Here is a 23,259-nt window from a genome sequence, read left to right on the forward strand (position 1 = left end):
TCATGAATCAGCTGGGGAGGGCCTGAGGTGTGTGGGGGCAGGGCTGGAGGCAGCCTGCCCTCCCCTTCTCACCCCACAGTTCTCTTCAGTGGCAAGTGATCTATGATTACGACTTGGAGGCTGCTGCCCGCTGCAGCCCACAAAGCGAGCTAGTAGAGAAAGACTCTAAACTGGGCCCAATAACACCGTTAACATTAGTAACAGGGAGGAGATCAGAAAGACATGCCTGTTGCAGCAGCAAACGCCAGGCTGACAAATGGCATAAAGGACGTGAGAGCTGATTGTATGTATTCACAGGAACCCCCAGATGCCATCATGCCCCATCTGAACAGTACCTGTCACTGTTTACAGAATTGACCCTGGCCAGCTCACCACATAAGAGACACTCTGAGGCCAAACAAGCTTCATCTGCTAGTCTGCATATGGGGCTTTCTTCAAGAGGAAAGAGAAGGAAGGACTCTCTGCTATACCTTTTGAGAGAAAAGTGGGTACCAGGAATGCAGAATCTTGAAGAGGAAGGAGGAGTCCTATAAAGGCAGAAAGTAGCTACAGGAAAAGGTTCAAAACACATGGTTTTTCTCCTTCCTCTTGGCCGGAAGCCTGGTTGCTGTTAGTGGCTTAAAAAAAAAAAAGTACTTTAAAAGTTAAAGACTATTTTTTCTTTATATTGTACAGTCATTGTGAATAATTTTCTCTCCAATGGCTATTTAATCTTTCATTGAGTAGATTAAACCATAATTACTCTAATCATTTTCTACTGTTTTTTTTTTCTATTATAAATGCCATCGCTAGAGTCTTCTTCCTTAAAGCATTTTTTCATATAAAATCTTTTAACACAGATGTTCAGAAGACATAGGACATGGATATTTTTAAGGCTATTAATATCCATTGCTTAAGTGTGTCCTCAAATTTTGAAACAAAATGTTTCAAACTACAATACAAGCGTGCCAATGTCATTGCCCTCTTAACTGCTAATCTGAGATCTTTAATGGGCTAGTTTTGATTGCTACTTAAGATTTGTTGAGCAGTTATTTTATGTTCTTCTGTAACCTTTTGTGTTCATGTCCTATCCACATTTCTCTATATAACTTTAGTGCTGTACTTGTTGATCTGGGAATTTTTTAAATATTAAAATTATTTCTCCTTGTGCTACACACATATTGACACTTATTCTTAAATTTGGGTTTACAGTTAATTTGGGTTAAACTTTATAAAAGAAGACAGTGATTTTTGATATGGTACATTCAGATCTGTTCATCTGCTTTGTGATTTCACTGATTAATCCCTAAACATAGGTAGTCCTCTTCTCTACAATAGTGGCTCTCAAAGGTGGATTAGGGATTTCTAGTGGTTCCAAGACCTTTTCACGGGTTCTGCCAGGTCAAACATCACTCCTAAGTAAAATACTCATTCAAAGTATGGGAGAGACCAATGGCCTTTAATATAACTTAGTACAAAAATTCACTGACATATTTTCAGATTGCAACAAACTTTTAAGAAAATATCACTGTTGAGTTTTAGTGTAGTATCAAAGAATAGCCACAGATATCTGAAAAAGCTATTAAAATTCTTTTTTTGGCTACATGTCAGTGTGAGGTTGGATTTCCTTCATTTCCATCAATGAAAACAATATATCTCAATAGACTGATTGCAGACACATATATAGGAATTCTGGTATCTTCTATTAGCAAGGTATTAGATTTGCAAAAACCTAAAAATGATACTATTCTACCATCTTTTGTTTTGAAAACGTTTCTTAAAACCATTCTATTAATTTAACATGTAATAGATTTCTTGTTCTTTTAAAATGAATTACTAAATAAATACTTTAATGATTTCTCAGCTTTGGTTTCTAATAGAGTAATATGAATAGATATGACTCACACAGATGAAAACTCTTTGGGATATTCAATAATTTTGAAAAGTATAAAGGGATACTGAGACCAACAGTTTGAGAATCACTACACTTTTAAAAAGTACCTACTTTTAGCTAATCATCCCAAGCCATATATTAATCTCTTCCCTCTTCATTAACTTAGAAATAATGCACTTATTCTATATTAAATTCTTATGTACAATAGTCTGTTCTATTGATCTGAACAACTGGTCCGATACCAGTATCATGTCATTTTAATTGTTGCAGTTCTATATTTTAATACCTTGAATTTAATACCTTGAGAAGATAATGAATATTACTTAATTATTCATATTTTCCAACACTTCCTTGCTCATTCTTCCCTTGGTATTTTTGCAAATTAACTTTGTACTAAAAATATCAAACCTTAAAGACAGAGTACAGGTAGAAGTTTAAGAGTTTTCAAAAGGTGGCATAATAAAGAGAAAGAAAAATGGAGTAAATAAAAAAAAATCAGACAGTTTTTGTTCATTTCAAATTATTACAAAAAACACAGAAAAGAATACAGGAGCAAAGATAAACAATGACAGCCTGTTCAGACTACACTGGGGAAGAGCAGTGGAAGGATACTTCCAGCATTCTTAGCAAGAAACCTTGAGCAGTTGTCCAACAGAAGAGAAGATATGAATGAGCCTCTGCCACTACGCAATACAGGTGATCCCATATGAAATGTTTTCTATAATACAAGTCCCTAAGAACATGTTTGTATATTCAGCAAAGACATTCCACAAAAATATATCTGGAAAATTCACGAAGCTTAAAATGACCAAGTTGTATGAATTTATACTAAGGAAGTAGTAACATACATAAAGATTTAGCTATAAGAATGTTCATCTTTGTGCTGTTTATAATAGTGAAATAATGGAAGCCATATACATAATCAAGAATAGGGAACTGATTAAAAAATTTATACTCTGTCCATATATTAGATTATGATGCTGCAATTCAAATGGTATGGATGTCCTTCATTGGTATAAAAAATTATTTGTGATCTAGTATGAAGTAAAATAAAAGCAGGTTATAAAAAAATTAGCATAGTATGACCCCAGCTGAATTTTTTAAATGCACACACTACAGGAAAAAAAAATTGAAATTATAATAATATCAAAGTGTGCACAGTAGGTAGCTCTCACATGACATTTTAAGCAATTTTTAATTTCTTCTTTCAACTTCTTTTTATGGTCTCTTTTGTTCTAATTTCCACATATTACCTATGTAATAAGAAGAAAACTCTGTGTAAGTTATTATTTTTAAAGTTAAAGTCTCATCTCCACAGGGAGAAATTCACAGTGATTAGTCTGGGCCTCCTAAGAGGAAAGGCTATGTTTATAAGTGAGACAGTAAGTACAGGGAACACCATGCCTTTTACAAACATGAAAAAGATATTGTGAAGAATAAAAAAGAAAAGTGTTGGAACAGAATCAGAAAATGGCAGCCCGGGCACAGGCCACGAAGGCGGCCACCGCCAGCTGCGGCCTGGAAGGAGCATGAACAGAACGAGCCTCCTGTCCTCCAGGAAGAGAGTGTGAGTGAGTGTTAGGAAGTGGAGATATGAGACTATTGATTTTTTTTAAATAACTTTTTGGCTCATTTTGGATATCTATTATTTCTAATTTAAAAAACTGTATTAAGATCCCATAGATGTTGGACTTTGTAAGAAAACTATCTGTTGTGAATCATAAATGTGCTTATACTCTTGGACCAGTAATCCACCAGTAAAACATAATTCAAGAATAATGACTAAAAAAAAAAAGAAAATGTACTCTGCACAAAGATGCAAGTAATTACCACATTAAAATAACCACAAAGGAAAACAAACTAAGTTCTCAAGAGCGAAGAAATAATTAAATGTTTAAGCCATTAACTCAATGGACCCTTATGTGGCAATTGAAATAAATATGAAAACACTCTAGATGCATGAAAAGTGAAAAATGTTAAAAACTTTCTAAATTGACATTTATACTATGATGAGACATAGATTTCTGTACTGATTTCATGCAAAAAGAATGTCGGATAGTTGTTATAGTGCAGTTATGGGGTTGTGGGGGTCGTATATACATAAGTGTATATCTGCATGTATTTGAGCATGGGTGTTTCTTTTGGAAAAGTTGTTGAAATAAGTAAAATTAATTTTGTAAAACTATGTGACGTTAACAGCCCCAACAATCTTGACAAGGATATGAGGTTAAAAGCTCTCCCAAGAGCTACTCACTTAAAGACAGAAAGGGGGTTGGGGAGGGAAGGGGAAGTGGAATATGGAGTGACCGTGTCAGTACCAGCAGACAAGTGAGTTGCTGGCCAAGAGACAAGAAACTTTATGCTGAAAAATAAATACATTTGTGGCAGTGCCTTATGGTAAAATAAAAATACAAGAAAGAAAATCAACAGAGGCCTCTTCAAGGATCTTAAAATGAAGAGTAAAATGAAATAAGCAGGACACTAGCATCTACCAGTGACAGCGCCTGCTGCTAGAAGGGAAAAGGGGCACAGAAGACAGGCCTCAGGTGGCCACACAGCAAACGCTCAAGGCAAAGAGAGAGGATGATTACAGAACCATAAGGACAAAGCAGTGTCTATCTGAAGGAAGAAGTATTGAGGTATAAGTATAACTAATGAAATAAAAATAAATGAACAGCCTAAGAATATCGAAGGTGAGAGTAGCAGGAACCCAGAATGAACACAGTTTCAGGAGAAGTGCATTCTGCTGGTTGGAAAGTGGTGTGTGCCTAAAGTGTTTGGTTTGTGCCTGGGAAGAAAATCTATTTATATCACAAATTTTAGAATTCTTATAAAATTATCCTGTGATGATCTCAGATATTTAGCTAATGAAATAGCACAGCTAGGTGTCAGGTCTGAGAAGAGGGTGCAGAGCTGCCATATACGTGGTAGGCAGAGGGACCGGTTAAAGAAGCACAAGATGGAATGTGTGAAAACCATATGGACCGCACTGAAACTCATGAGAGAGAAGAAATCCAAATGCAACAGGAAAAACCATTTATAAGAATTTAGATATGAGAATCCTTGTGTTTTTTTTTCCTCCTGGTTTGGTGATGGGCATGGTTAGTAGAGATGAAATGAGAACTTTAAAGGAGAGCAATTACAGGTAAAAAATTAAAAACCTGGAGACTGAGACTGAAAAATAAAAATGAGAGAAAAAGAAAAGAACTCAGGAGGAAAAGAAGGGAAGCATATTGCTGGGGTTTTCTTTCCTGTCTCTCATAAGGAGATACATGTGGAAGGAAGGAAGAACGGGAAGAAGGGAGAAGAGGAATGAGAGAAGGAAGGAGGGTGGAAGAAAGAAAGGAACCTGAGTGTTATGAGAAGGAGACAGCACAAGCATAAAACATCTCTTAAGAGATTGTCATTGTATAGAAACCAGACAAAACAGTACAAAATAAGAAGTAAAAAGATCTACAGATGAATATCTCTCATGAACTTAAGATACAAAAATCCTCAACAAAACATTGGCAAAACAAATCTAACAGTGTATTAAAAACTTATATACCATGATCAAATGAGATTTATTCTAGGTATGAAAGGGCAATTCGATACTCAAAACTCAGTAAATGCAACCCACCTCATCAACAGATTAAAGGAGAGAAAGCATGTGATTGTATCAACTGATGGGGAAAAAGCACTAGACAAAATCCAATACCTGTTCAGGATAAAATTCTTAGCAAATTAGAAATTAAGGGAAGCTTCTTCAACTCGATAAGGAGCATCTACCAAAAGACCTACAGCTAATGTTATATTAAACAGTGAAAGGCTCTATGTTTTCCCATTAAGATCAAAGACAAGGCAAGAATACCCGCTGTCACCACAGTTATTCACCGCAGTGCTGCAAGTTAGAGCCAGTGCAATAAGGCAAGAAGAAGGCATAAAGGGCATACAGATAGGAAAGGAAGAAATTAAAATACTATCTACATACAAACTCCCAATGAATCTACAAAAACCCCCCTGGGGCCAATAAATGAGTTTAGTAAAGTTGCAGATATAAGGTACAAACAAGTAATGTACAATTGAGAATAAAAACTTTAAAAATATACCATTTACAAAAGCTCCAAAATAACTGAAATATTTTAGTATAAATCTAATAATACATGTATAGGATCTGTATGCTTAAACAAAAAATTAAGATACCTGTTGGCAGATAATAACAATTTTGTAATTCAAGTACTTATCTACTAGACAGAATATAAATGAGGCTATAATATAAATAATACAGGATTGGGCAAAAGTAGGTTCAGTTGTTCATAAGAAAAACAATACAATAATTAATAAATAACAATACAAGAATAAATTCCATGCTTTACATACAACTGTAAACCAACTTTTGCCTCACCCTGTAAAATATAATATATTATAAATATATAATATAAATAATATAGTAAGTAAGAATTTGATTATTTAAAAACAAAAACTGTTAAAATCCCACTAAAACTAAATGCAATAATTTATGTAAGATCAGGTAAACAAACAACACCTCTGAATTTAGCAAGTTACAAACTTTATAAAATTTGGACATTTCGTCTCTTGTGTTCCACTACTACAAAATTTTCTTGGTTTCAACCTAGGTACTCTCAAGCTGTATATTTTAAAAAGCCAACAATAGTGAAGGTCTCATGTAATGTGATTTTGTAGGCTCTAAGTCAAATCACTCTGAAAAAAATATTCTGTTCTGCCTGATTGATTCAGCAAATGTTGAACTGTGATTTTGCTGTGCACCTTTCATGGTGCACTTGAGAATTTTCTCCTCCTTTGCCCATAGAAAGAACCTCTCGTCCTCACCCACTTGCTGATTGCTAGTATCACTTGCTATTATCCTTGGTATTCCTGCTCTCTGTTCCCACATCTGTAATCTATGGCCTGAAACTGAATTCCCTCACACATGAATTCCTCAGCCTATGGCTGCGCAGGAATACTTGGCTGGTTCATCAGAGAAGATATTATCTAATTTACCTGCTTGACTGAAATAGGACGATACTAATTCTGATACAGATTATTAAAAGATAATATTGTAGCTAAAATCTCTGCCAGTGGATAAATACCTACATGAACAAAATGTTGCTGTGCAACTCTTATTACTAACCTATTACAGGGTCATGCAGTGCTTACTGCAACTTAAGGAATTAGCTAATAATATATATGGGCAAAATCTGCACTTTTCTCCCTAGAAGGATTATTATTTTAAAGCCAAACCAAAGCTCACCAGAATTTTAACTGGTTTCAGCACTTTTCTAGTAATGGCACCCGGGGCTCTTAAACGAATCGTTTCCAAAATACACCACTTGATTAGAGGGAGTTTCTTCAAGTCATCCTCGGACACTTTAATCTTCTCTTTACCTGTAAAAAAGAAAAAGAATTAAAAGAGAAAGTGGACTTAAAGAGGCCAGAAAGTGATTTTAGGTAAGCTCATAAACATAGGTTAGATACTACCTCTGACAGCTAGTGCTGATACTACTATTACTCTTTGCATACCAAGCTTAGTAATTTATTGCCTCTTTTTGGCATTTTTCTCTTACCAAGATAAAATGTATGGCATAAAAAACTAAGCCAATGTTGATGACTGCAACATGATGGATTGGTGTCCAACCCTGTTCTCCCAGTCCTACATCTGTCAAATGACTGAGATAGTCCCTGTCAGAACAGTCCCTGTTCAATTCTCACTCATTTCATTCTTTCCTGCCCAAATTCCCATGCTACTTGGCATCAAAAGTACAATGTAAAAGATTTGAAAAGCCACCTGACTTACTTATATCTCTTCCCTGCTGACTTATTTTTGGTTTTGCTTTTGTTTTTTTAGTCTTCATGCATTTCAGAAGTTTTCCCAAAACAATATTAGGGGAGGGGCAATGAGACAGATGTATTTCATCTGGAAGGATGATTTCTCTAAACATAGATGCACCGAGTCTTCCTCGTGTAACATGCATAGTGTAGGTAATATTTAGATGGAAAGGCAACTAAAAAAGGATTGGGGCAAATCTGTTTATGACCCAAAGTATGGGTTAGATTAGACAGTTTGGTTAATGGTGGTATCTCAAGTAAAATATTTCCAACTCAGCTTTCAATTTGGTTTTGGCAGTATTTGCTCAGTAAAAGTCAAGAACAGTGTCAGTTTAATTAAGTCCACCTCCAGAATTGCTTCTCAACTGTACTGGGAATGTGTGGGTGTGAGTGCAAGGTGGGGTCTCCAGCCATGTCTCTCCTAGATTCTGGGGGAGGCTTGTTCTAAAAGCAAGCCCATTCTGTAGGAGGGTTGGATGGGCACTGCCTGGGAAACCCTCTCTCTCAGGACGTGTGCAATTCCTGGGGAGTCAGAAGCAAATGCCTTTGGTTAGTGGAGTCTGGGAACCAGGGTTTTTAAACTCTGGTTCTACTAATTCCCATTGGGGTGTCCACACACTCCATTAAACTTGATAGATTCTTGAGCACAAATAAGGACCAGGAGCTGAGTTAGGCTAAACCAGGGTTACAACAATTAAGGTATTCTTGCAACACACTTAGTCCAGCAGGAGATAAGAGACAAGCTCATAGTTAACCGGTACACCACACAGGCAAGGAAACTATTCTGTGAGACGTAAACTATTCTGATAGTTACAAGTAGGGAAGGTTCATATCCAACTATAGGTAAAGCAAATATTCTATGAGTGTCTTTCTCTAAAACTACAAATATAATTAGTTCCTTGTATAAGTAGACCTCAGTAAACACATGTTGAATTAGCAAATGGCCCAACTTCAACATGGGGAGATGAATAAGTGGATATTCTAGGCAAACAAAAAAGGAAGAGCAAGGCCCAGAAAAAGTCTGGACTCTAGTAATAGTGAAATTTCTTACTTCCTTTTAGGAAAAAAAATAGATTTAATAAGAGTTCTTTGTAGAGTAATTGAATTATATAGTACAAAAAAGTTTTATATTATATAATAGGGAAGCAAAAAGTTTTGAGTTGAATATAGTATTTAAAATCTATTCTAGGAGTGATGCCTTTTATTTCTTTTTCTTGTCTGATTGCTGTGGCTAGGACTTCCAACACTATGTTGAAAAGGAGTGGAGAGAGTGGACAACCTTGTCTAGTTCCTGAGTTCAGGGGGAATGCTTTCAGTTTTTGTCCATTGAGTATGATGTTGGCCTCAGGCTTCTCATATATAGCCTTAATTATGTTAAGATATGCTCCCTTTATTCCCATTTTGTTGAGTGTTTTCATCATAAATGGGTGTTGTACTTTATCAAATGCTTTTTCTGCATCTATTGAAATGATCATGTGATTTTTGTCTTTCATTCTGTTTAGGTGATGTATTATATTTATTGATTTGCGAATATTAAACCATCCTTGCATCCCTGTTTACAATAGCTAAGTGCTGGAAACAACCTAAGTGCCCATCTGTAGATGAGTGGATCAAAAAACTGTGGTACATTTACACAATGGAATACTATGCAGCAGAAAGAAAGAAGGAACTCCTGCCATTTGCAACAACATGGATGGAACTAGAGAGAATTATGCTTAGTGAAATAAGCCAGGCAAAGAAAGAAAAATACCATATGATATCACCTAATACAGGAAACTAAAGAACAACACAAACAAAGGAACTAAATAGAACAAAGAGCAGAATAGCAGTCAATAGAGGGGAGGGGAGAGGGAGAGAAGGGGGATAAGTAAGGGAAGGGTTTAGTCAAAGAACCCGTATAAAAGACTCATGGACATGGACAACGGGGAGGGATATGATTGCGGGAGAGGGGGTGGGTTGGGTGGGGGAGAGAAATTAGGGGAAAAGGGGACAACTGTAATTGAAAAATCAAAATTAAAAAAAAAAAAGGAAAAAAAATAAAATAAAATCTATTCTAACCTATAAATGAATGAGAGATGTAGACTACACTTGGAAAACAAATGTTTTGATAAAATATTTTTAGCTTCTCAAAATCCAATGTAATGTGGGAAAAATAAGGTAGTATTCTTGGACTAGACAAAGAAAACGAAAACGAAATATGCTAAGTTTTCAAACAACATCTTTAGGTTAAAGACCTTTCTTATTATAACTCTCAGAAAAGGCTCTGTACTCATACTGCACATATTTCAATGCACATCTGGGGTTTGTTCTCCCAGTGTTAGAAAGCTCTACTTGGAAGAATGCCAAGGTAGTCGTCAAAAGAGCTAGAGCCTGAAGTCAACCAAGACCAATGCAGAAGACATACAGGGAAGAAACTATGGGTGATCTGGGGTAAAATTCAGAGACCACTGTTTAGCTCAGAATAAATGCAATAAAAGTCTGAACAAATCTTAGGATATTTGAAGCCAAATAAAAGAAAAGATTATTTTTATACTCAGAAATAGCAAAAAATATTTCTAAAATATTATAATTTGGGGATTCCACAGACATGATGACATCCATGTTATAACACAGTAACCATAAATTCTATTTGTTAAGTATATATAATAGATTGAAATTCCACTACTTCATCCATTTATTGATTCAATAGAAATTTGATTCTTATCTGTTATGTGCTAGCCCATGCATAGGTGCTGTAAGAGACAGGAAGAGAATAATACGAATTTATTGACCATCTAATGTCACAAGTACTTTGGACCACTTCATTTTTTTCTCATAACTACCAGTCAGCTATCTGGCCTCCGACAGGGTAACATGCTGGAGGGGACAAGCTTGAAAGTGTCAGAGCAGTCTTTACACCCATGACTGTCTACATGGAAAACCTTTACCCTTGCTCCCATCACTTCCCCAAAGAGGAGAAAGAAATGAGAAGAATACAGTCATCACCTTAAAGGAGCTTGGATACAAGGATACAAAATCATATCTAGGTATAAATAACCATAATCTAAGTTTCACAAGAGAGGATTCAAGTGTCAGTGGTGCTCATCCATCCCCTCTTGCCTAGGGCTGGAATTTCAGCTGAGCCTGGAAGGATGAGTGAGATTCACTCAGGCAGAAAGAAAAGTTACTTATATACCAAAATTAATCATAAAAATGACTTCTTGGGCTTAATAAAAATACACATAAATCAAATAGGATCTCCAAAGTAAGTGCTTCTTTGAGAGATGGCTCCTCTGGTGCCTCAATATTTAAGCCCCCTCTCCTTACACACACACACACAGAGTAAATAAATACATAAAATATAAACTGTAGAAGTTCTGTTTCTATAGTCCTGGGGTAACATTATACAAAGATTTAACTAATAATTTGAGAGAAATAATCCATGTTTGGACAGAAATGAAAAAGAATGGTAGGTATTTGTTGAGTCATTCAGACCTTTTGAGATCTATTCTAAGGAGATTGAATCAGATGAGGCTGCAAAGGGAGGCTGAATACCGAGAGGGCACTGTGCTTCCCCACAGAGGAAAGACAGGTGCACACACTACCAAGGGCACACGGAAAGATGAGGAAAAGCAAATAAGCTCTGCTGAAAGTTAAACAAAGCATCCCTACATGCCCCTCTGCTTCTTTCTTTACTTTTAAAAGCATTGATTCTCAGTTGTTTGTTGCTGTGGCTGTGAGTTAAGCTTCCCTTCACAGAGGTTGCCTTTTCATATTCATAGAACAGCTTGTTTGTGATATTTAGAGCTAAGGGGTGTGCAAAAGGTCATAGCACATGTGAAGGGGAATGAAGCTGGGAGAAAAAAATACATGACATAAAGGTGGAAAAATAAACTGATGTAATAACCATAAGCAACGATTCTTATCAAAATTTGGTCAAGAAGTTAGCTTCCCAAATTTTATGATAATTTATTTTAAAATGAAAAATCAAATGATGAATGTTTGTGTTTACTTTAGATTGTTTCTAGGAAAATTATGTAATAGCTTTGACAAATACAGCATTTCTACAACTTCTACTCAAAAATAATGAAGCAGTGGCATCAATTGTTGGAAGAGATTAAGGGCAAGAAATTAGTTTCCTAGCATATTTTCTCAACCACAGATTTCAAGATAAACTTCTGAAAAAAAAATCAGTTTTTAGACAATAGAAACAATGCTAAAGAGACACAGTAAATAAAGAATTTATAGTATTCCACAGGGGAATAAAGCAGTATCTTACATTCTTCCTTCATTTCAGGAATTTAAAAAACTTTAACATTTTAAGTAATGTTCAAAAATTCAATTAAAAAGAATTATACCTCTGTTTTATTCTAGGACTATATGCTTATATTTACAAAGTTGCTCTTTCCTTTTCAGAAGAAACCTATATTCACTGAAAAACGTAAGCACACCACCAGTAGAAAGAAAAAGAGTGGATAAAATGTACTGAAGTAGATAATATCACTTACAACAGGTTTTATATCTCAAATGACCCTATAATAGTTATTTATTGGTAATGAGAATATGCTGGTTACAGATTTCTGGAAATTTTCAATGAAATGAAAATTTGTTTGTGGACTTGTCTCCCAAATGCAGAAAACAATAAACCCCTTTCTACAATTACTCTTTTAGATTTGAAAAGCAATACTGTGAAACTGAGCTTCGATTATTGAAAATTCGATTATTTAAAACTTCATTTTAAATTTTGTATAAAGACCCCCAATGACCTTTCCCTTCTCCAAACCTGTGTTCCCCTCTATTCCTGATGACTAACAGGCAGAGAGGGGAACACCGAGGACAGGGTAGACCAGAACTGAGAAACAGGGGTAGCAGAGACAGGAAGAGAGAAATGATTTCTTTTTTTTTAAGCGAGTAAATAAGGTCACAGAAGTAAGCTAGTTAAGCAAGGTTCAAATTTGAGAGACTTAATTGTTCCACACAATAAGACCTAGGTTTTTCCTAACGTTGTAAATTATGTCTTGGGGCTGGACCTTCCCCATTGATATCAGCAGCACACAGATTCAGAAGATTCTGGAGTGTGTCAGGAAAGGGAGAGGCTGTTCAGAGAACAGACTGATGGTTACCAGAGGGCGGGGGTGGGAGAATGGATGAAAAGGTGAAGGGATTAAGAAGTACAAATTAGTATTTACAAGGTAGTCACAGGGATATAAAGTGCAGCACAGGGAATAGAGTCGATAATATTGTAATAACCATGTATGGGGCCAGGGGGACTGGAAATATTTGGAGGACTGCTTTGTAAAGTATGATCGTCTAACCACTATGATGTTCACTTGACACTAATACAAGAGTGAATGTAAACTGTAATTGAAAAATAAACATTAAAAAGATGTATTTGTTTATATTTGTTTTAAACTTGTTGAGCTGAACCACAACTCCCATCTCTAATAATTAAGGGAATAATAAGCTAATAAGCCATCAAAAAAGAGAGAGAGAGGCTGTTTTTGTTTTAAGGGAGGGAGTGATGGCAAGGTCTCTAGGAAGTGAGGCCTGAGGAATAAGACAGGGCTTCACTTGTGTAGAAGAGTTGAGTGTTTTAAAAATCCAGCCCACGATGAAAGACGGGCCTCTAATCTCTAGTCCTTCCTCCTCCTCTCTTCCTCTCCCCACTGCCTCCTTGCCTTTTCCCTTCTCCCTCCTGCTGAATGCCCAGATCCTTCCACTTACAGTAGGGGGTGTCTCTGAATTTATGGCATCTGAAAATATAGAATGGGAGTTTATTGGGTACTTAAAATAATTAGAGAGTATATATAATTTTTTAACACACACACAAAACAAGAGGAAAGGAGGGAAGGTGGGAGGGCAAGAGGGAAAAATGAAAAAGATACGAATTAAAGAAAGAACAGAATGTAAAAGGGATCCCTATCTCGCAGAGGCCTCTGGGGTGTGAAGAAAGGGCTGACAGAAGGAGGTGCCGTCCAGGCAACCTCCAGGGTGAGAACATGCGCGCCAAAGATAAGCCATGGCCAGCCTTCTTGGAAGCACAGGCTTGCACTGCCATTTCAAGCAAATTGTAAGCTTATTGTGCTGAGACCCTTTAAAAATTCAAATTATAAAATATTCTGTGTTTTATCCCAAATGCTTCTTTTGTAGAGAACAATACATATCCTCTGGTTTTTTTCTTATAAAATGTAACTTCATTATTGTCCATGTGCATTACTGTACAGAATCTATGAGAAAATTCTGTGAGAAAGATATTAAGTTTAAGTTATTGCAAATTCAAGAGAGAGAAGAGGCGAGTAGATGAAAGATTAGGATCTATAACGTAGCCTATGAAATTAAGTGCTTTTTAGTTCACTGCTGTTCCCTATGAATTGTTTACAGGTATAGTCTCTCCAATGACTGCAGGTTTCTAGAATACAAATCTACTGCAAATGCTGATAGTTTAGAAACTTTTGCCTCAAGAATGTTAAACAGGGTGAAGAAGTTCCTTTTCTTCTTTAATTATTTCAGCTTTGAAAGAAAAGACCATGGGTTTGCTTTTTGTTGGCCAATAGTAAATGAATACAGGTTGTGCCAATTCACTGTTTTTCTGTAACAATTGTGTTCTCTTTTAATAGCAGTGTTATAATCAGTTTTCATACCTGGAAGGGCAAATCTGGTCTTACTAGTTTATACTTTTAACAATTTTTATCCTTCAAAAAAATAATTTAAGTCACCTAGTTACTTAAAAAAAAAAAAAACACCGAAATTCTCATTATAATTAAATATATATAAATTTTAAAAGGTGTTTTCCTTTATTTGGATTGTTTTGTTAAAATATATGTCTTTATAAAATGTTGTAATTCCTCCTAAAGGTTGTATACCAACTCAATTTCTTTATGCAAGAGAAATACCAGTTAGATGAATAAAAAGGACAGATATAAATGGGAAGAAAGGCTTAAAAAGCAGCTTAAGGTATTTGTAGTGGCTAAAGACTGGTGAAAACAAAGAATAAGCCTAGAGATGGTCCATGGACTCCGAACATGGGCGTTCAGGGTTAGGGATCACAGCTGCAGCCTGGCCTGCCCCCATCTCCTCTAGTTCTTCTCCTCCCACCACCAGCTTCTGCCAAATACGTCAGTCATTTCTGAGCTTCCGACTCTGGTTTTTCTGACTTTCCCAAGGATGGATATGGTTTTGGGGGTCCAAAGGATTTAGCATAAAATTTTATTTTCCAAGACACAGATTCCTATTGTTGGGAAAGACAATGTCGTGTGCAGTCTTTCAACCCTAACTCAGTCACCTAAGAATGAGCCTTGAGCCTGGAACACTTCCTCACTAAGAGATAAAGAACCCACGTGGCCTGGACAGGGCTTATCACCCTGTGTGAGGTATTATTCTTGTTTCAGGCACAGTGGGTACTCTTGTTTCTGCTTAAAGTGTATACAGCATATGGGAGCTGTGCAATCCCACTGTTTTATCTGTCCTCCAAGGGGAGGGGACAGGGCTGTGTCCACTGTGACATGTGCGGGGTATGAGTAGAACAACTGCCCTGCAAAGGCCACAGGAGACACCCACTGGCCTTGGGGAACTGGTGCCCGCGGCTGAAGCGGGCCTTGCTCTGCCTCTTCTCCGCGTGAGTACACATAGTTCCCCCAGGGCTTCACTGCATTGGGCTTTCCTTCGTAACTCCCATACCAAGATGCAGGGGGCAGAAGTAGTTAAGAGTCCCACCTAGGACTGATGACCAGTGCAGTGTACTCTGCCTGATATACCTATTAATAAATTATAAGAAATAATCTTTTAAAAGAAGACTCTACTCAACTGCTTCAGTTTGTCATTCCTAACTACAGACCCAATATGAAAGAGGCAGTGGTAACAATGGATAAGAAAGATGCTAAGGACTGCAATATTGCTTAAAACAGGTTAGTAAGACCAATGGAAGAAAAGGAGTGAAGACATATATGCACCTATAAAAATACACCAAATTTTATCCTATCATTTCAAGAAAAGTTTAATGCTACTATACCAAGTCAACCATGTAAGATTCCCTTCTGAAAAAAAATCTCATGCTATTTTAAGAAACACTTCTCTCATATATTAAAAAGAGATGATCAGCTTTTCTGTTATGGGAATATAAAATTAATTCTGCTTTATAATTATAACCCTTTTAAGGAATAGTCCAAGATACAGTAAAAAGAAGAGATATTGACTAAACAAGACAACAATGGGTAGATAATAAAACATAAAATAAATTTTGATCTACAAATACCCTTTATCTATAAACTCTATAAACTCTGCATAATGATTCTATTGAGTTGGCCAAAACATCCGTTACATTTTTTCCTGTACAATGGCTCCAGTAGTGCTCAGCTGTCTTTAGCTTCATTCACAACAATTTTGTTAGATTGTATTTTAACAGCTGTTCTTTCAGTGTGCATTAAAAAAACACATCAATATTGGTGAATTTTTGTGCAGCCACTTTAATATTGAAAATGGAAGAAAATATACAACATTTCTGGCATGTTATGCTTTATTATTTCAAGAAAGGTAAAAATGCAACTGAAATGCAAAAAAAGATTTGTGCAGTGTATGGAAAAGATGCTGTGGCTGATAGAATGTGTCATAAGTGGTTTGCAAAGTTTCGGGTACTAATGACATTTTAGCCAAATTATTCTTTGCTGTTGTATGCATTGGAAGATGTTTAGCAGCATCCCTGGCCTCTACTTACTAGAAGCCAATAATGGGAGATAGCTGACATACTCAAAAGATCCAAATTAATAAAATTAGTGGTGAAAATAAAAATGTGTATTTTATTTTATGGAAAAAACATAATGAACTTTTTTGCCAACCAAATAAATTTGGATTGTGTTCTTTACTGACCCGACTTAAAGACCTTTACCTCGGTATTTTCTAAAGAGGAAAAAAGATTAGTAAATGCCTGAATAATTCTCTACCAGAGCACTCAGAAAAAAAGAACTGAGTAAATGAAAAATGTAGGTGATAAATAAAGCAGATTAACAGTGCTGCGCTGGAGTGGAAAGATTTAATAAAACAAGAAGCACCAGAGTAGGACATTCTCCAGGCTTGTAAATTTGAAGAGGGATATCAAATAATCTACAGCTACTAGAGGTATCTCTTTCCACCTGTTGGAGATATGCAATAAAAAAGGAGAGTGAATTACGGTGTCCCAAGATGCACTTCAAGTATTAGGGCAGGAAAAGATGGAGGAAAGGTAGCCTCCTGGGAAATCTCTTGTGGGCCAGATATCACCATGCAAGTTTCACCTTGGTCTTTGTGGCTGGCTGGATTAGTGGACAGGAAAGTAATGAGTTGTCATTTCAAAATGACACCATCTTGGCCTTTAAGGCCAAGTGGAAAAGAAGATAACAAAACTACATATCTGGAGTGAAAAAGAATAGTTTCAGATGAAATCTCCTGCATTTACAAATACTATTTTAGGTAATCTACATATGTTCTTCAAGGTTGATGCATGAGAGAAGTAGTTTGTGAGAAGCTCTGAGATAATTTACCATTTTCTGGGTCCATTCCAGGATTTTAAAAGCTGGGCTAACAAAAGAAAAAGAAACTATGTAAGAAATTTCCTGTACAATGTGCTATAACCTCCTAAACATCCATATTAGGTTCATATTGTCAGACTACCAGAAAAAGAATCTTTTTAAAAATAAAATAACTTTCCTCTGTTCATAAATCCATTGGAGTGCCCTTGGCTCTGCTATTTGATCTCTTTCCTCAATATTTTGGACAACGTGCAGCACAAAGGGCCAAGAATCTATCGCAGACATGCTCTGGCTATCAGCCATTGAGCCCTGGCAGGCTGCAGAGGAGTAATGAGAGTGAACTTCTTCAGATAGTGGGAGGGACTCAGGTCTTTGTTATGCCATAGTAGAGGCCTCCAAAAATATTATTAGTTGGCAAGGTGGTGCTAGGACACATCCAGGTAGATACAAGTTGCATATAAGTTATAATATGGGTAAGATATAACTATAGGTAAAGTTTCAAGAATAAATACAAATGTTTAAATGCAATGAAGTAAAACTAATGAACTAATTAATAATGCAGATGACATAGAATTTGCCTAGAACATCAGTACAAGATCTGAACTTCATTTTTCACTCTGCTAATTTTTATACTTTCTTAGAATTATGAGCAGAAACAGACTCTTTTTTTCACTAGTGAACGGTGAGTGTAGCCATCTGAGTCAATGTCACCATGTAACAGTATCTGGCCTCTTGACGGTGTCAGTATGTCCCCAGTCAGGATTGCTGCTAAATCAGAACACAGTGGTATCAAAAAACATTACTGGTTCATTATGAGTAAATTTTCACTTTTATCCAAAGTCACACAATCAGTATCAGAACTGAACTCATGAATCAAATTCTTAGTCTTATACAATGAAAATTTTGTAATGTACCTTTAATGATGTATAAATCATGACTTTATGTAATATATGAATCAATTCTATGCATGAAAATTAATCAATTATTTTCCTTAAACATGTGCACAAACCAGCCCCATACATTTCACTGAGTGGCCCCAGGCCCAGCATTAGCAGCCACCACCTGCAGACTGCTTTACAGCTTATGCCGAGGGGCCCCAGACAGAACACAGGCATAGACTGACCTTGGCCTGTACCACCAGGGAAACCCCAGAGCCTGCACACCCAGCATACAGTCACAGACCATGACAGAGCATGACCCAACCACCTCTACAAATCACGGAGGGAGATGGTTGCTGGCCAGGGGCCACAGCCAGTCCTACCAGCTCTCTGGCCTGGGTAAATCCCTCCCATTGACCTGCTGACAGCAATCAAGATTTATCTACAAAAGGAGGGAGTACTCAGCCCACACAGAGGGAGCACCTCAAGTACCCAGCTTGGGAGATAGGGGAGGCTGTGCCACTGGACCCTACAGGACACCTACTACATTAGGCCACTCTACCAGGAACAGAGTCAAAGCAGCTCTACCTAATACATAGAACTGGTTTGGCTCAGTGGATTGAGCGTCGGCCTGCGAGCTAAGTGTCGCTGGTTCGATCTTCCAGTCAGGGCACATCAGAGAAGGAAAACTCTGACTCCAAAAAACCTCTGCTGCCTTGCGGCATACCTCTTCAGGGGAAAGGCTAAGGGAGTAAACCCCGACAGAAAATCCGGAGCCGGAGTCCCGAAGGCGGTTTGACGTTGTAGTCAATACCGGCAACTCCTGCAGCGCACCTGAAGCCAAGCTGTATTGACTCCATCTTTCCCTTGGACCCTTCAGCTGCGAAGAGAGGGGGGGGTCTGCTGCATGGGCAACAGCAGACCCTCCATATCACCCTGCCCAGGCTCTGTAGCTTCAGCTTCACTGGAGAGGACACTCCAGCGTCATCGCAAGATGTCGATTCAACACGGGAGGAGACAGATACCGTGTCACTCCCGAGTCGGACTGCACAGCCATTCTCGGCGGTGCAGATAGACTCTTAAGAAGCTACACCATCGTCTCTTGAGACGGATGGCTGCCGACAAAACAGAAGGAGGCTGCCAAAATGAGGAGACAAACAAATATGGCCCAAATGAAAGAACAGATCAAAACTCCAGAAAAAGAACTACAGTATTCCGCCACTTATCACAGGTATTATGTTCTAGACACCCCCGCGATAGGTGAAAATCTTTGAAGTAGGAATCTTACATTTATTTTAGATTTATATATATTTTAAGGCTTTATAAACCCTTCCCACACACTTATAAACCATTCCCAGTCCCTTATTAACCTTTCCTACTCCCTTATTAACCTTTTCCACACTTTTATAAACACTACTTAATGTTCTTAAACATATTCTACACTCTTAAGCCTATGTAACTTTAACAACATACATATACAGTACCACAAAATCCTGCAATATAGCAAAAAATATGTGATAAATAATTAAATATAATATTTTTAAAAATCCCGTGATACAGTGAGGCTGCGATAAGTGAACTGCGATATAGAGAGGGACTACTGTAAACCAAATGAAGACAAGCAATGTATCAGATGCAGAATTCAAAACACTGGTTATAAGGATGCTCAAGGAACTCAGTGGTTACTACAACAAGATTAAAAAAACCCAAGTATAAATGAATGATATACCAGTTGAAATAAAGAACAATTTACAGGGAATCAACAATGGAGTAGATGAAGCCAAGAATGAAATCAATGATTTGGAACATAAGGAAGAAAAAGACATCCAATCAGTGCAGCAAGAAGTAAAAAAGAATCCAAAAAATTGATGCTAGTGTAAGGAACCTCTGGGACAACTTCAAACATTCCAACATTCACATCAGAGAAGTGCCAGAAGGAAAAGAAAAGGTTCAAGAAATTAGAAATCTACTTGAGGTCTCCTCTTGGACTTCCAGCCAAGACGGAGGCGTAGACAGACATGCTGCATCTCCCTCTACAACTAAGAAGGAATACAACTACTTCAAAACTAGAAACAAACAGAAGTTCCAGAAAATCAAACTGCATGGAAGTGCTACAAAGATATAAAGAAGAAATACTCATCCAAACAGGTAAGAGGGGAGGAGCTGGGGTGGAGAAGATGCGGTGTGGTGGTGGCAGCAGTGGCAGCGGCAGGTCAGTTTAAGTGCAGTCACATGTTTTAAAAAGTGGGAGGGATGCCTGGGGAGTGCTCCCAGCACCAGACCAAACCACACAGTTCATGGTCCCAGCACCAGGAAAAATCAAGCCTCATTGCATCTGACTGCAAACCAGTGGGGGTTGGGGCAGAGGCAGAAAGTGCTGGTCTCTCAGCAGAGTCCACTTGTTTAAAGGATCCCCACAGTCCTAGAATGTCTGCAGACCCATCCACTCTGGGTAAAACAACCAGGGCAGCAGCTAGAGAGGCACCAGTCCCATATGGAAGTAGGAGAAGTGCCTAGAAAACAGCAAGTGCTGGGCAAGTAGCATTGTTACCTCTCAGACCCCTCACTCACATACAGCACCACAACATGGTAAAACAGGTCTCCCTGTACTGGTGAATCCCTAAGGCTCTGCCCCTGACAATGTAAGAGGAGCGATAGCTCTACCTAAGTCACAGAGGCAAACAAACACAGGAGCCGTCAGACAGAGAAGTATGGCCCAAAAGAGGGAATGGATCAAGGTCCCAGTGTGAGAACTAATTAATGAGGAGATAGCCAACCTAACAGATGAGGAAATAGACAACCTAACAGATGCAGATTTCCAAACATTGGTGATAAAGATGCTCACAGACTTGACAGATATGCTTGAATATGGCAGACGCATAAGGGAAGAAGTGAAGGCTAAGCTAAGTGAAATAAAGGAAAATCCACACAAAACCAATGGTGAAGGGAAGAAAATCGGGGTTCAAATCAATGATTTGGAACATAAGGATGAAAAAAACAGTCAACCAGCACAAAATGAGGAAACAAGAATTGAAAAAAATGAGGAAAGGTTTGGGAACCTCTGGGACAACTTTAAACATGCCAACATCTGAATCACAGGGGTGCCAGAAGGGGAAGAGGAAGAGCAAATTGAAAACTTATGTGAAAAAATAATGGAGGAAAACTTCCCAAATTTTGTAAAGGAAATAGACATACAAGTCCAGGAAGCACAGAGAGGCCTGGGAGAACTGGACCCAGAGGTGACCACACCAAGACACATCATGATTAAAATGCCAAAGATGAAAGATAAAGAGAGAATCTTAAAAGCAACAAGACAGAAGCAGAGAGTTGCCTACAAAGGGGTGCCTATAAGACTATCAGCTGATTTCTCAAAAGACACTTTGCAGGCAAGAAGGGACTGGCAAGCAGTATTCAATGTAATGAAAAGCAAGGACCTACAACCAAGATTACTCTATCCAGTAAAGCTATCATTTAGAATGGAAGGGCAGATGAAGTGTTTCCCAGACAAGGTAAAGCTAAAAGAGTTCATCATCACCAAGCTATTATTATATAAAATGTCAAAGGGACTTATTTAACAAAAAGAAGATCAAAACTATGAACACTAAAATGACAACAAACTCACAACTATCAACAACTGAATCTAAAAAATAAAAACAAAATCCAACTAAGCAAACCAGAATAGCAACAGAATCATAGGAATGGGAATCATGTGGAGGGTTATCAGCTTGGAGGCGAAGGGGGAGAAATGGGGAAATGGTGCAGGAATTAAGAAGCATAATTGGCTGGTACAAAATAGACAGGGGGAAGGTAAGAATAATATGAGAAAGGATAAAGCCAAAGAACTTATATGCATGACCCATGGACATGAACTAAGTGCGGGTGGGATTGCTGGAGAGAAGGGGGGTACTGAGTAGAGGGGAGCAAAGGGGAAAAAAATTGGACTACTGTAACAATATAATCAATAAAATATACTTAAAAAAGAAAAAGAAATCTACTTGAAAAAATAATGAAAGAAAACTTCCTTAATTTGGTGAAAGAAATAGACCTGCAAGTCCAGGAAGCACAGAGAGTGCCAAACAAGATGGACACAAAGAGGACCACACCAAGACATATCATAATTAAAATGCCAAAGGTTAAAGGTAAACAGAGAATCTTAAAAGCAGCAAGAGAAAAGCAGATAATTACCTGCTTAAAGGGGTTCCCATAAGACTGTCAGCTGATTTCTCAAAAGAAACTTTGCAGTGTAGAAGAGATTGGTAAGAAGTATTCAAAGTGATGAGATGCAAGGACCTACAACCTAGATTACTCTACCCAGCAAAGCTATCATTTAGAATGAAAGGGCAGATAAAGTGCTTCCAAGACAAGGTAAAGCTAAAAGAGTTCATTGTCACAAAACCATTATTACAGAAAATGTTAAAGGGACTTAAATTTAAGATCAAAATTATGAACTTTAAAATTGAAAATACATAACTATCAACAAACTAAGCAAACAATCAGAATGTGTGCAGAACATTGGGATGGTGGCCAGTGGGGAGGGGGTCTGGGAGAATGGAGGAAAAGGTGAAGGGATTAAGAAGTACAAATGGTAGGTACAAAATAGACAGGGGGATGTTAAGAGCAAGTTTATAAAATGGAGTTGCCAAAGAACTTATATGCATGCCCTTGGACATGAACAAAAGAGGTGGAATCGCCAGAGGGAATGGGGATGCTGGGTGAAGGGGGGGAAAGGGGGGAAAATTGGGACAACTATAACAGCATAATCAATAATAAAAAAAACCATGTCCACAATAAAACTTAATGGCAAAAAAAGTGTGCTATGTATGCTACCCTATATTAAAAAAGAATAAGTGGACTGGGCTAAATACAACTGTTTAAAATATTCAAGTGCATTTCTATTTGTTTTTTATTTGTTTGTAAGATTCAGTGGCCTTCAGCTGGTGGCCAGATATTCACAGTGAGAGTCCTCAATAGAAAAGAACACTGCTTTAGAACACTATCTAAACAGGACCCAAATGTTAATGCCTGGGAGTACTCTAAGTCAGTTGCCCATAAATGACTATTTATGCTGTGTTGATTACTGTTTTGTGATCTAGTAATCCTTCAGTAGTTATCTTGAAAGAACAAAGTACAATGAAGCTAAAAATGCGAAAATCATCTAAATATGTTTTCCTGTATTTTAACTAAAATAAAAAGAAAAGTAAAC

The 23,259-nt window shown here is 37.4% G+C and overlaps 1 protein-coding gene across 1 annotated transcript in view; it reads right to left on the reverse strand.

The window, feature by feature from the left end:
- The window catches only part of CYP39A1 (cytochrome P450 family 39 subfamily A member 1), an 81,290-nt gene that overhangs the window by 21,280 nt on the left and 36,751 nt on the right, over nucleotides 1-23,259 (reverse strand). The window contains exon 8 of the mRNA XM_090280456.1: nucleotides 7,125-7,258. Within this exon, the coding sequence (XP_090136582.1) occupies nucleotides 7,125-7,258 (134 nt within the window). The remainder of the gene's footprint in view (nucleotides 1-7,124; nucleotides 7,259-23,259) is intronic.

The sequence above is a fragment of the Furipterus horrens genome, unplaced genomic scaffold (genome assembly GCF_987537825.1).
Source record: "Furipterus horrens unplaced genomic scaffold, mFurHor1.1.pri manual_scaffold_6, whole genome shotgun sequence".
Taxonomy (NCBI): Eukaryota; Metazoa; Chordata; class Mammalia; order Chiroptera; family Furipteridae; genus Furipterus; species Furipterus horrens.